Source organism: Notothenia rossii (genome assembly GCF_949606895.1).
Source record: "Notothenia rossii genome assembly, chromosome: 3".
Lineage (NCBI taxonomy): Eukaryota > Metazoa > Chordata > Actinopteri > Perciformes > Nototheniidae > Notothenia > Notothenia rossii.
In genome coordinates this window covers 1735540-1750289 of record NC_136901.1, presented here as the reverse complement: position 1 = coordinate 1750289, position 14750 = coordinate 1735540, and the positions used below count along the sequence as shown (strand labels likewise).

At 41.8% G+C, this 14750-nt stretch overlaps 1 protein-coding gene across 10 annotated transcripts in view; it reads left to right on the top strand.

The window, feature by feature from the left end:
* LOC307031882 (CLIP-associating protein 1-like) overlaps positions 1 to 14750 on the top strand; it is a 47411-nt gene that overhangs the window by 15895 nt on the left and 16766 nt on the right. For 2 of the 10 annotated variants that reach the window (XM_079669427.1, XM_079669431.1), the window contains exons 13-26: positions 840 to 985; positions 1353 to 1488; positions 1576 to 1646; positions 1719 to 1778; positions 2246 to 2323; positions 2580 to 2750; positions 2848 to 2894; positions 3065 to 3235; positions 7181 to 7276; positions 7580 to 7762; positions 8201 to 8293; positions 11671 to 11727; positions 12843 to 12940; positions 14373 to 14396. In XM_079669427.1, the coding sequence (XP_079525553.1) occupies positions 840 to 985; positions 1353 to 1488; positions 1576 to 1646; positions 1719 to 1778; positions 2246 to 2323; positions 2580 to 2750; positions 2848 to 2894; positions 3065 to 3235; positions 7181 to 7276; positions 7580 to 7762; positions 8201 to 8293; positions 11671 to 11727; positions 12843 to 12940; positions 14373 to 14396 (1431 nt within the window). The remainder of the gene's footprint in view (positions 1 to 839; positions 986 to 1352; positions 1489 to 1575; positions 1647 to 1718; positions 1779 to 2245; positions 2324 to 2579; positions 2751 to 2847; positions 2895 to 3064; positions 3236 to 7180; positions 7277 to 7579; positions 7763 to 8200; positions 8294 to 11670; positions 11728 to 12842; positions 12941 to 14372; positions 14397 to 14750) is intronic. The other 8 variants (XM_079669429.1, XM_079669434.1, XM_079669432.1 and 5 more) reach the window with 6 other exon arrangements.

Here is a 14750-nt window from a genome sequence, read left to right as displayed (position 1 = left end):
GGACTCTCTTGATGTAGTTCTTGTAGTTCTCTGGGTCTTGGTGTTTCCTGGTCCGGACTCTCTTGATGTAGTTCTCTGGGTCTTGGTGTTTCCTGGTCTGGACTCTCTTGATGTAGTTCTTGTAGTTCTCGGGGTCTTGGTGTTTCTTGGTCCGGACTCTCTTGATGTAGTTCTTGTAGTTCTTGTATTTCTCGGATATTGGTGTTTCCTGGTCCTGAATCTCTTGATGTAGTTCTTGTAGTTCTCGGGGTCTTGGTGTTTCCTGGTCTGGACTCTCTTGATGTAGTTCTTGTAGTTCTCTGGGTCTTGGTGTTTCCTGGTCCGGACTCTCTTGATGTAGTTCTCTGGGTCTTGGTGTTTCCTGGTCTGGACTCTCTTGATGTAGTTCTTGTAGTTCTCGGGGTCTTGGTGTTTCTTGGTCCGGACTCTCTTGATGTAGTTCTTGTAGTTCTTGTATTTCTCGGATATTGGTGTTTCCTGGTCCTGACTCTCTTGATGTAGTTCTTGTAGTTCTCGGGGTCTTGGTGTTTCCTGGTCTGGACTCTCTTGATGTAGTTCTTGTAGTTCTCGGGGTCTTGGTGTTTCTTGGTCCGGACTCTCTTGATGTAGTTCTTGTATTTCTCGGATATTGGTGTTTCCTGGTCCTGACTCTCTTGATGCAGTTATTGTAGTTATCTGGGTCTTGGTGTTTCCTGGTCCTGACTCTCTTGATGTAGTTCTTGTAGTTCTCGGGGTCTTGGTGTTTCTTGGTCCGGACTCTCTTGATATAGTTCTTGTAGTTCTTGTAGTTCTCAGGGTCTTGGTGTTTCCTGGTCCTGACTCTCTGTTTGTCTCCTCAGCTGAAGAAGGTTCGCTCGCTGCTTCTGGCCGGCGCTTCAGACTTCGATGCGTTTCCTCAGCAGCTGCGTCTGATGGAGGCGGCGTTCAAACAGTCCGCCAAGGACCTCCGCTCCCAGGTGGTGAGGGAGGCCTGCCTCACCATGGGGTAAGAGAAGCAAATGAAGACCATGCTGGGGTTTTTGCTTTTAAAGGCTGTTCTTGTAACTCTTGTACTTTCTAATTTATATAGTTCTTGTAGTTCTTGTTTATATAGTTCTTGTAGTTCTTGTTTGTATAGTTCCTGTAGTTCTAGTTTATATAGTCTTGTAGTTCTTTTACTTGTTTATATAGTTCCTGTAGTTCTTGTTTATATAGTTCTTGTAGTTCTTGTTTGTATAGTTCCTGTAGTTCTAGTTTATATAGTCTTGTAGTTCTTTTACTTGTTTATATAGTTCCTGTAGTTCTTGTTTATATAGTTCCTGTAGTTCTATAATGTAGTTGCTGATGGATAAAGGTGTGTGTGTTTGTTTCAGCCACCTGTCTCTGGTCCTCGGGAGTCGTTTCGATCACGCTGCGGAGGCCATCATGCCCATCCTCGTCACTCTGGTCTCCAACAGCGCCAAGGTCATGGCGTCCTCCGGCACGGCCGCCATCCGCCTCATCCTCAAAGTACGAGCACACTTTACTTCATTCATTCATATTAAAGTGTGTTAATGCCGTACCAGGGTGTTGACTGTAGGTTCTTGGGTTTTGCAGCACACACACTACCCGCGTCTCATCCCCGTCATCACCAGCAACTGTACCTGCAAATCTGTGGCTGTCAGAAGGTGAGACTCAGACTTTTTAAAGAATGAAATAGAAAGCAACACATCCTTAATTTGTCCTCCTCTGTGTTGCAGGCGCTGCTTTGAGTTCCTGGAGCAGCTGCTGCAGGAGTGGCAGAGCAGCTCTCTGGAGAGGTGACGGAAACTCTATATCATACATATCTATATATTATGGGATGAGCACAGATACAGTATTTGCAGATAATGGTGAAGTACAACATGCTGCACGATCAGGAAATATGACACCGGGTCGGGGTCTGGTCTTCGTCTGCCCCCCGACTCCAGGGAGCTCTCTGGTTCCCGTCGATCCATCAGTGTGTGAGAGAGAGAGAGAGAGAGAGAGAGAGAGACAGAGAGAGAGAGAGAGAGAGAGAGAGAGAGAATTTACGATATTTAATCACAAATATACTGTAAAAAAATATAATATACAGTATATATATATATATATATAAAATCCCAGGGAATATAAAGAAATCTGTGGGATTATAATGTTTTAGATTTGCGAGAGAAAACCTTCTGATGTCAGATAATATCAATTTGTTTACCTTGTACATAAACAACTTTATTCAATGTTTGTTGTCCTCTCCTTCCCCTCTCTGCAGACATGGGACAGTTTTAATGGAGACGATAAAGAAAGGGATCCACGATGCAGACGCAGAGGCTCGATCCGTGGCCAGAAAGTAAGACTCATGTTACTACAAATGCAATTTAAATAATATCTCTCCAACAGGAAGCGTGCACACAGTAGCGTGACGTTAACATGTTAAACAGGAAGCGTGCACACAGTAGCGTGACGTTAACATGCTAAACAGGAAGCGTGCACACAGTAGCGTGACGTTAACATGTTAAACAGGAAGCGTGCAGACAGTAGTGTGACGTTAACATGTTGAACAGGAAGCGTGCACACAGTAGCGTGACGTTAACATGTCTCTGCAGGTGCTACTGGAGTTACCAGGCTCACTTCCGGCGGGAGGCGGATCAGCTGTTCCAGAGTCTAGAGGCGTCCTATCAGAAAGCTCTGCAGGCGCACCAGAGGGGGGGGGAGAACAGCATGACATCACTTCCTGCCAGCGACCGATCCTCCTCCTCCTCCCAGGAGAGCCTCAGGTGAGCCCCCTCCCCCTCAGGATTTACTGATATACTAACTCTCTTTGGTTAAACCGTCCTTTTTTATTATTATTATTTATGCACTTTGTCTCCACAGTCGACCCCCGCCTGTAAAAAACACGTTTGGAAGCGGCTCCACAAGAAGTAAGTCACTTTGTTTATTTATATAATTAGTTTATTTATTATTTTATACATTTTGTTATTGTATTTTTTTTATTTTACTAAATTTACAGTTTACATTTTTTTTATTATTATTATTTTATTTGGGGAATAAAACTCCTCTCTAAACGTTGCTTTTCTCCCCCCTCCTGTAGCCAAAGCCTCCCACGGTCGCCCCCCAGTACCTGCCCCTCCCCCCTCCCTCCAGCGCTCTCGCAGTGATGTGGATGTGAACGCCGCCTCGTCCTCCGCCCGCAGGATGCCCGCCGTGCCGGCAGCCTTTAGCTCCGCCTCCACCCTCCCCCCCGGATCCTACGCATCCCTGGGTGAGAGTCACCATGAAAAAACTACATTTCCCTTGTGCTGCAAACACTATGACTACAAACACTATGACTACAAACACTATGACTACAGACAGTATGACTACGGACAGTATGACTACGGACAGTATGACTACAAACACTATGACTACAAACACTATGACTACAGACAGTATGACTACGGACAGTATGACTACGGACAGTATGACTACAAACACTATGACTACAGACAGTATGACTACGGACAGTATGACTACGGACAGTATGACTACAAACACTATGACTACAAACACTATGACTACAAACGGTATGACTACAAACAGTATGACTACAAACAGTATGACTACGGACAGTATGACTACAAACACTATGACTACAAACACTATGACTACAAACGGTATGACTACAAACAGTATGACTACGGACAGTATGACTACAAACACTATGACTACTAACACTATGACTACTAACAGTATGACTACAAACAGTATGACTACTAACACTATGACTACGGACAGTATGACTACAAACAGTATGACTACAAACACTATGACTACAAACAGTATGACTACTAACAGTATGACTACTAACAGTATGACTACAAACACTATGACTACTAACACTATGACTACTAACACTATGACTACTAACACTATGACCACAAACAGTATGACCAGGGCCGGCCCTAGACTTTTGGGGGCCCTAAGCAAGCTTTGGCTTGGGGGCCCCCTCACTCTAGCGCGTTCTCACTACACACAACACGGAACCAACTTTTGTCTTATGATGTTAGCATAAGCACACATATTGTATAAATAAGCATATAAAAACCGTGGACCTAACGTCCTCTAAGGGGGTCCTCACCTCCTCTAGTGGGCATGCTCCCCCGGGAAGATTTTTTTTTTAATATTGAAGTTAAAAGCATCAATCTGGTGCACTTTGAGAGAAAAATTAAGAGATCTATGGATACATATCTCAACACCCATATGAAACAGAACTGTGAACAGATTTTTCTTTATGGATATCTTACAAATCACTTAAACTGTATTCTTGTTTTTTCATATAGTATTTCATAACTCTTTTTCATTTATTCTCTCTGGCTGTCCATCATATAATGTTCACATAGAAACTAGCTGTCAATAGGAATATACATTTAGATTATATGACAAAGTGTTTATTTAATATATCTGGCTAGCTATAGCTACTTGCTAACGGTTTAGCTTACCCCCGTGATTCAAAGTAACGTCAACGTAGCTGTAATTTATGCTTTGCTTACATGTTCGCATAACTTGGAAGTTTACTGACATTTACATACCTTGTTTACCTGGCTCAAGTGGTGGCTCTGGGGTTGTTGTGTGAGCCACCACTTGAGAATTGTCATATTTTTTAAGAAAATTTTTCCTTATGTCCATCTTCAAAAACTCTGAGTCCGACTGACAGTTTATTTTAAACATTGTCACAGCTCACATGATAGGTACCTGTCAGCCAATAAGACAGATGTTTATTTCCATTCAACTCTCTGGTTGGTCTGGTGTCTTGCCTCTGTTGCATTCACTGAACACGGGAAATTACAATCCTGCCGTCCTCTCTTGTGTCATGATGAGGTTCAGGTAAAGCACGGTTAATGTATTATATTATTGACTCAATAATATAATACATTACTTTGAGAGTAGGCAATCTAGGCATATTAACACAATTAATTAAACATACTTATCACGGCGACGGTGTACTGAGATTTATTTATTTTTTAAATAAAAAATAATTTTTTTTTTTTTTTTTTTGCTAGGGGGCCCCTTAGTGGCTGCGGGGCCCTAAGCGGCCGCTTATGTCGCTTAATGGGTCGGGCCGGCTCTGAGTATGACTACTAACAGTATGACTACAAACACTATGACTACAAACACTATGACTACAAACAGTATGACTACAAACAGTATGACTACGGACAGTATGACTACTAACACTATGACTACTAACACTATGACTACGGACAGTATGACTACAAACAGTATGACTACAAACACTATGACTACAAACACTATGACTACAAACAGTATGACTACAAACAGTATGACTACTAACAGTATGACTACTAACACTATGACTACGGACAGTATGACTACAAACAGTATGACTACAAACACTATGACTACAAACAGTATGACTACAAACAGTATGACTACTAACAGTATGACTACGGACAGTATGACTACTAACACTATGACTACTAACAGTATGACTACTAACACTATGACTACGGACAGTATGACTACAAACAGTATGACTACAAACACTATGACTACTAACAGTATGACTACTAACACTATGACTACTAACACTATGACTACTAACACTATGACTACAAACAGTATGACTACTAACACTATGACTACAAACACTATGACTACTAACACTATGACTACTAACAGTATGACTACTAACACTATGACTACAAACACTATGACTACTAACACTATGACTACTAACAGTATGACTACTAACACTATGACTACAAACAGTATGACTACAAACACTATGACTACAAACAGTATGACTACTAACACTATGACTACTAACAGTATGACTACTAACACTATGACTACTAACAGTATGACTACTAACACTATGACTACAAACACTATGACTACTAACACTATGACTACTAACAGTATGACTACTAACACTATGACTACAAACAGTATGACTACAAACACTATGACTACAAACAGTATGACTACTAACACTATGACTACAAACAGTATGACTACTAACAGTATGACTACAAACACTATGACTACTAACACTATGACTACTAACAGTATGACTACTAACACTATGACTACTAACAGTATGACTACTAACACTATGACTACAAACACTATGACTACAAACACTATGACTACTAACACTATGACTACTAACAGTATGACTACTAACATTATGACTACTAACAGTATGACTACTAACACTATGACTACTAACACTATGACCACAAACACTATGACTACTAACAGTATGACTACTAACAGTATGACTACTAACACTATGACTACTAACAGTATGACTACTAACACTATGACTACTAACACTATGACCACAAACACTATGACTACTAACAGTATGACTACTAACAGTATGACTACTAACATTATGACTACTAACAGTATGACTACTAACACTATGACTACTAACACTATGACCACAAACACTATGACTACTAACAGTATGACTACAAACACTATGACTACTAACAGTATGACTACGGACAGTATGACTACGGACAGTATGACTACGGACAGTATGACTACGGACAGTATGACTACAAACAGTATGACTACTAACACTATGACTACTAACAGTATGACTACGGACAGTATGACTACAAACAGTATGACTACAAACACTATGACTACTAACAGTATGACTACGGACAGTATGACTACGGACAGTGTGCTATCTCTGCAGGGGAAATGAGCTTGAACACATTTTGCTTAGCATTTAGGTAAAGTTGGTAAAGTTGTCTCTCCTCTGTCAGACGACTGCTCGTCTGTGAGTGCAGACGGTAAGCTGTGTTTAACACACACACCAGTACTGTAGTGATGTCATCAGTGATGTCATCAGTGATGTCATCTGTCAAAGCATGGACTGTGTGTCTGCGCATGGTGTACTGTCCCGTAGAAACAAAAGCCCTGGATCATTTAAAGTCGATTTCAAGAAGGTTTTTTTAATCAATTTGGCTCCATTGGTGTCAGCTGGTGGGTTTTAGAACAGATGGTGTATCATCTTCGGTTCACTCATATGTTTTCTAGAGGTGTTTTAGAGAAATACCAGTCCCTGTTTCATATCTGTCCGTCACATTTCCCTCTGTTTCTGCATGTGTGTAGAAATTGTCCAGTGTTTTATTTTAAAGTGACTTTAGAAACGCTGATTTGTTTCCTGTTTGTGTTTCTCCGTCAGGTCGCGTTCGGACCCAGAGAACGACCTCAGGGAACGGTTCTTCTGTGACAGACAGCCGGGGGCGGAGCCGCGGGAAAATCTCATCCCAGTCTCAGCGTGAGCAGATCTCAAATAAAACACACTAACTCAAAGTGAAACTGCTGGCGGGGGGGGTTTTTAACCAAATCTCTCTCAGAGGGGCGTGGGGAGGGGCTCCTTATTTTCATCTTATTCTGACAGAGAATCAGCACTTTGGAAACAGGGCTAAAACTGAGAGGATTATGGGTAATGCTGCAATGATCTGTTTGGTGTTTCAGCCAATCAGAGACAGGTTCTGTATATATCTGAGACCTGTGATATATTGATGAAAAACAGTATAATAGGGGACCTTTGTTATTAAAATGTGTCTCTGTGTTTCAGCCGGCAGCAGGTCAGGCTCTCCCGGGCGTTTGCTGAGCTCCACATACGGCCCTCGGACCTCTCGGCTGAACGCTGCCCCCCCCCTCGCCGGCAGCATCCCCCCCGGCCTCATTGACCTCCGACCCCGAGGCCACCGGAGCCAGGGCTGCAGCCGAGAGACCAGCCCCAGCCGGGCCGCCAAAGGTGAGCAGAAACACTCTGAGAAACACTCTGTGATCTGGAGTGTTTTTATTATTTAATATCTCCAGGTTTTACTTTTTCACATTTTCAAGTCCCTAAAAACAGCTTTTAAACCATAATATTGCACTAAATATGTAAATTAAAACCACACTATAGGAGTTATTAAACCATTTACTCAAACTATTGTGATTTAAAAGTCCTCACATGAAGAAGGTCTCATCAGAGCTGCAGGTCTCAGGAAGAGAGTTTTAAAGGTTGACCTCCAAAGAGATGCCCCGCCCCCTTTGTACAACACCACCCTCTCCCCCCCTGTACCTGCAAACTCTCTTCACTAACTCTCTGCAGGTGTGTGTGTGTGTGTATGGCTGCATGTGCTACAGGCTAAACGCTCCCCTCTCGCTGCTTCCTGTCTGTCTCTCTGCCCTCACCCTAACCCCCCAGCCCAGAGCAGGATCCCTCGACCCAGCATGAGTCAGGGCTGCAGCCGAGAGACCAGCCGAGACACCAGCCCTGCCCGGGGGTTCTCCCCCCTGGGTGAGTACCAAACACCCCCCCCCCCCTAAAAGACCCTTAAAAACCTCCCAAAACTAGGGGGGAGAGCACTGATCCCGGGGACTTCTGTCACCACTGGCGTCCGTCCACATGAGTTTAGTTAAAGGTCACCTATTGTACAAAATCCTCTTCTTCATGTCCATGAATGAACTCTTTCATCATGCCAATGTCCACACAGCGTCCCCTCTTCTCCATGTCTCTTCTACATCAACATGTGTCCCCTCTTCTCCATGTCTCTTCTACATCAACATGTGTCCCCTCTTCTCCATGTCTCTTCTACATCAACATGTGTCCCCTCTTCTTCATGTCTCCTCTACATCAACATGTGTCCCCTCTTCTTCATGTCTCTTCTACATCAACATGTGTCCCCTCTTCTCCATGTCTCTTCTACATCAACATGTGTCCCCTCTTCTTCATGTCTCTTCTACATCAACATGTGTCCTCTCTTCTCCATGTCTCTTCTACATCAACATGTGTCCCCTCTTCTTCATGTCTCTTCTGCATCAACATGTGTCCCCTCTTCTCCATGTCTCTTCTACATCAACATGTGTCCCCTCTTCTTCATGTCTCTTCTACATCAACATGTGTCCCCTCTTCTTCATGTCTCTTCTACATCAACATGTGTCCTCTCTTCTCCATGTCTCTTCTACATCAACATGTGTCCCCTCTTCTTCATGTCTCCTCTACATCAACATGTGTCCCCTCTTCTTCATGTCTCTTCTACATCAACATGTGTCCCCTCTTCTTCATGTCTCTTCTACATCAACATGTGTCCCCTCTTCTTCATGTCTCTTCTACATCAGCATGTGTCCCCTCTTCTTCATGTCTCTTCTACATCAACATGTGTCCCCTCTTCTTCATGTCTCTTCTACATCAACATGTGTCCCCTCTTCTTCATGTCTCTTCTACATCAATATGTGTCCCCTCTTCTTCATGTCTCTTCTTCATCAACATGTGTCCCCTCTTCTTCATGTCTCTTCTACATCAACATGTGTCCCCTCTGTGGAAAGAGACTCTCTCTCATTGAGTTAATCTCTCTTGGGTCTTTCACACCAACGCGGTTCCAGGGCCGATTCGGAGCTGGGGCTTGAAAAGCACCGTTTTTTCCTGTTCACACCGCAGCGGAGCCGCCTCTAAGCTCTGGAATCCAGTTTGTTTCAAGCACCAAAAAATTGTCGGTCTAGAAGCAAGAACCGCTTACGTCACGCTTACGTCGGAGGGGCGCGAGATTAACCTGAGCTAACGTTAAAGGCGAGTACGGCAAATACAAGTTGTAACAAGCAGTAGCGCTGAGCATTGTGACCAGAACGCAACCACACACTTTATAAAGTCAGGCAACACTAACGTGTGATTCTGTTTATTTGTGCCTTACTTTGACCATCCGTTCACTGTTATTGATTTTTGTGGAGAGCACAAAATTATCTCTTGAATCTCTTGAATTATTAATATCTTTGGACGCCCTCGGCTCGCGTTCAGGGCGTCCCGAGCTGAATAAGGGCGTCAAATGACGGCAAGACGCCTCCCTGGCGGAAACGCTCTTGTGAACCCTGTTGGGGTTCCACAAGGTTCCATTCTTGGACCATTACTGTTTTCTCTGTACATTAATGACTTGCCTAATGTATGTCCTGAGTTGAATGTGCAAATGAATGCCGATGATGCGGTCATCTTTGTACATGGGAAAAACACTGAAATGATCTCATCCTGTCTCTCAAATGCTTTGGACAAGGTTCAACACTGGCTGAACAACATTTGCATACAGTTAAATGCAAAAAAAACAGTGAGCATGATGTTCAGTAAACGACCAGTCAAAATCAAAGGATCCAATGTGTTTTTAAACGAAGCAGAAATATAACTAGTCCCCCACTTCAAGTATCTTGGAGTCATGCTGGATTGAAACTTGACTTTTAAGAAACAAATTAAGAAAGTATCCAATACCGTTAAATTCAACATGCAACATTTTAAAGAAATGAGACCTTTCTTAACTGTCAATGCTGCAAAGTCGTGCCTCCATTGTATGATTCTATCCCATATTGAATACTGTTTGACAAACTGGCCGTTTGCTTGTGCCACACACCTGAAACCCATAGAACAGCTGTACAAGAGAGCTATCCAGGTGTTTGACAGAAAGCCAAATTCATACCACCACTGTACCATCCTGGAAAAACACAGTTTCTTGAGTTTTTATAATTTTTGCCCCCCCCCCCCCTTAGGGGAATTCATCCACAGAAAACACACTGGACGCTGCACTAGGTCAGGAACCAGAGGAGACTGTGAAGTCCACCGTAGTCGGACCACTTTTGGACAAAATGTCCTCTCCATTAAAGGCAGCTCATTGTGGAATAGCCCCCCAACTGAGATACGGGATTGTCCCACTCTCAATAGTTTTAAAGGTCAACTAAAATAATGTTTGAGAAACAAACAGACGTGTAATCACCGCTAAATGCACTGTATGTAGCACTTTTATCTCCTCTTGCACTTTACATGTCGTAGCTGCTACATTGTTCTGCCATGTGGTAAATGCTTGTATGCTGCTCTTGCTCTTCCTGCCTATCATGTATTTATTTTTGCTATGTTTATAAATGTCATGTTCTTATATGCTGTATGTGACGGGACGACAGATGGAAATTAGCTCAAAGCTAAAATCCGGCTCATTTACACTTGTAAGCATTATTTAGTTTGAAAGTGTTCATCAATGTGCACTGTCACGATTCAAATAAACGATTAAATGAAAAAAATAAATGAGAAGTCGTTATTTAATTTAATCGTATGATTAAGAGCAACACGATAATCGACCCGACGCAGTCCCCCGTTGTTGTTGTTGTAGTGAGCGACGGTGACGTCATGACGCAGCAGCGGCAGCACCAGTCGGGCTTTGGGCGATGTGAACAAAACGGGGGCTGAAAAGAAAAGCCGGTTCCGAACCAGAAGAGCTCTAGCACGGAGCTAGAACAGGAACCGCGTTGGTGTGACAGACCTATCAGAGGGGCGTGGGGAGGGGCTCCTTATTTTCATCTAAAGTAACAGAGAATCAGCACTTTGGAAACAGGGCTGAAACAGAGGGGATTATGGGTAATGCTGCAATGATTTGTTTGGTGTTTCAGCCAATCAGAGACAGGCTCTGGATATATCTGAGACCTTTGATATACTGATGAAAAACAGGATAATAGGGGACCTTTAAAGCAATATATGTACAGCTATTGTGACGGCCTTTATCCTGTTCTGTTCCTTCCTCTGATTCTCTGCATGCTCTGTATCTGTCAGCTGATCAGTCTTTATTCTCACACCTCTGATGATAATAAGGCAGGTGTGTGTTCTGTGTGTGTGTGTGTCCTCTGTGTGTGTTCTGTAACTTCCTGCAGCGACTCGACGTCACTCCCGCTCCACCAGCGCTCTTTCCTCTGCGGAGGGATACTCAGGTGACTGAGAGTTCCTCTGCATGGTCCTAATCCATCCAGCTCTGAGAGGAGGACATTATCATCAGCCAATGCTTTTATTTGATCAGGATTATATTATTTTGAAGGGCTTTTATTTTGCACAACTTTTATTTTGAAGGGCTTTTGACTTGAAAGGCTTTTATTTTGCAAGGTGTTCAATTTGCAAGGCTTTTATTTTTGCAAGGTTTTTAATTTGCAGGAATTTATTTGGCAGGGCTTTTATTTTGAAAGGATTTACTTTGCAGAACTTTTACTTTGAAAGGCATTTATTTTGCACAACTTTTATTTTTCAGGGCTTTTACTTTTGAAGGACCTTTATTTTGAAAGGGACTTATTTTTCACAACTTTTATTTTTGCCATATATTGAATTGCAGTTTTTATTTTGAAAGGTTTTTATTTTCTACGGCTTTTATTTTGAAGGGCTTTTGTTTTGCAGGACTTTCATTTTGAAGGACTTTTGACTTGAAAGGCTTTTATTTTGCAAGGTGTTCAATTTGCAAGGCTTTTATTTTTGCAAGGTTTTTAATTTGCAGGAATTTATTTGGCAGGGCTTTTATTTTGAAAGGCTTTTACTTTGCAGAACTTTTACTTAGAAAGGCATTTATTTTTGCACAACTTTTATTTTGCAGGGCTTTTATTTTGCACAACTTTTATTTTGCAAGGCTTTTATTTTTGAAAGGTTTTTATTTTCTAGGGCTTTTATTTTGAAGGGCTTTTATTTTGCAGGACTTTTATTTTGAAGGGCTTTTATTTTGAAAGGGACTTATTTTGCACAATTTTTTATTTTTGAAGGGCTATTATTTTTGCCATATGTTGGAAGGTTTTTATTTTGAAGGGCTTTTTTTTGCATATTTGTTTCTGTGCAATGCGATGTACCTTTGTTGTTGTACCTCATGTATATTTGTATTTATTTTAAACCTCCCACTGGCTGCTCTCTGCTCCGTTTTGTCCCCAGAATATTCTTTCCGTTGTCTTTTGGTTATTCAGACCGTGCATTTGAGCTTCCTTTGCCACCTACACATGTTTTTTAATGCTGTAAATGCTCAGTTATAGAGAGGATTCATTTACAATATTATTGATGACCTTTTCCTCCTCAGACCGGCTCGCCCATCAGGCTCGGATGTCGGCGTCCGTTAACGCCATGAAGGTCCTGAACACCGGCAGCGAGGTGGAGGAGGCCGTTGCCGACGCTCTGGTAACATCTGAGAAATATATATATTTAAACAACAGAGAGTGAAAAGTCTGCGTTGTTCTGCAGAAGAAGTACTCGTGATATCACACTGTGGAAATATACAAGTACAAGTCCTGCCGCAGGACATCTAATGCAGAAAAATCTAAAATAAAAAAGACATATATGAGAAAAATTACAAAAATGTTTATTGTTGCTTTTTGCTTGATTATTTAATTATTCAATAGAATATTAGCTAATTTCTGTTTTTGATTTGTACAGTAAAACGTACAATTTCTCTTAGCGGAGTAGAAGTATAAAGTGGCATGTAGATAAAGTACTCTATACTGAGTGAAGTACAAGTAACAGAAACGACTTAAATATACATTTATCTACCATCTAAAACTTCAAAATGGCTTCAAAATACCATAAAAGTGCTCTTCTATGGTATGCTTGGTTCTTATCACATTCTCTATATAGTTTCTTATGTTCAGGGCCCAGGAGTTCAAAACTTTTAATCCCTATCTGATCAGATCAGATTTGGATTTTTGGGAGTTCAAAACCAAAAAACAGGATTAGGATCACTTTCATATCCGACCAGATCAGGAAATCCAATCCAAGCTTTAATCTGGATCAAATCTTAAAAACGGGTAGTTCAAACCGACAACACAGGATTGGGATCAGTTTGATCCCAAAAAACTGGATTATCCTGATCCCACCAAAGGGGTGGATTTCCCGTGGATTACCAGAGCAAAATGTACTGTACAATTTATTTTAAAATATGTTTCAATTTAAATAAGATGGCAAAGTTTGTTAACTGAAATAATACACAATTTTTAGCCTTCATGGGAAATACATTTTATTTTTTCCATTTTTGCTCACGTTTGTGGTGGCCTATTTTGTTTTCAACCAAATGTTGATGACATAAATGTTTATGCTTATAAAAGTATCACAGCAAAGATTGTCAATCACAAATGTAATTTAGATTTAAGTAAAAACATCTTCAACAAAAAAAAAGTCCATCATCTGTCATCACCTTTCAAATAAAAAAATATAATTAAACATTATAGATGTCTCTGCAATGTGGTCTCTTGTCTTCCTTGTATTATTTTTCATGTCCACTAGATGGCGATCGGTAGGATTAAAGCACTGATATTCAGGATCTAGTCATCTTGAAAAATCGTAATCTGGATCAGGCTGATCCTATCCTGAATTGCTTTGAACTCCAGGGACAAAATCTGGCCGACTTGTCACAAAAAATGGGATTTCAAAATCGGATCGGATCTGATTGAGATTAAAAGTTTTGAACTCCTGGGCCCAGACGATAACCAGCATTTAAAACCCAACAATGATCAACTGTTTGTGTTTGAGTCCCAGATTTCTCCTTCAATCAGAAAGAAAGAGTGATATGTAAAGAGTGCTGCAGTAACACCCTGTCCTCTCTCCTCTGAACTCTCAGCTGTTAGGAGACTCCAGGAATAAGGTACAGATAAACCTCGTCCTCTCCGTGTCTGCATGCAGAGAACCTTTATGATGTAAACATGCATGAAGAGGTGCATGCTTGGAGCCAGTGCTGCTGCAAAATCCCTCCTCTGAGTTTCTGTTCGAAGTGTTTCTGTAGAAGTAGCTGCATGAGTTCAGTCTGTAGCCGCATGAGTTCAGTCTGTAGCCGCACGAGTCAGTAGCCGCACGAGTCAGTAGCCGCACGAGTCTGTAGCCGCACGAGTCAGTCTGTAGCCGCATGAGTCAGTCTGTAGCCACACGAGTCTGTAGCTAGCCGCACGAGTCAGCAGCCGCACGAGTCTGTAGCTAGCACAAGTCTGTAGCTAGCTGCACG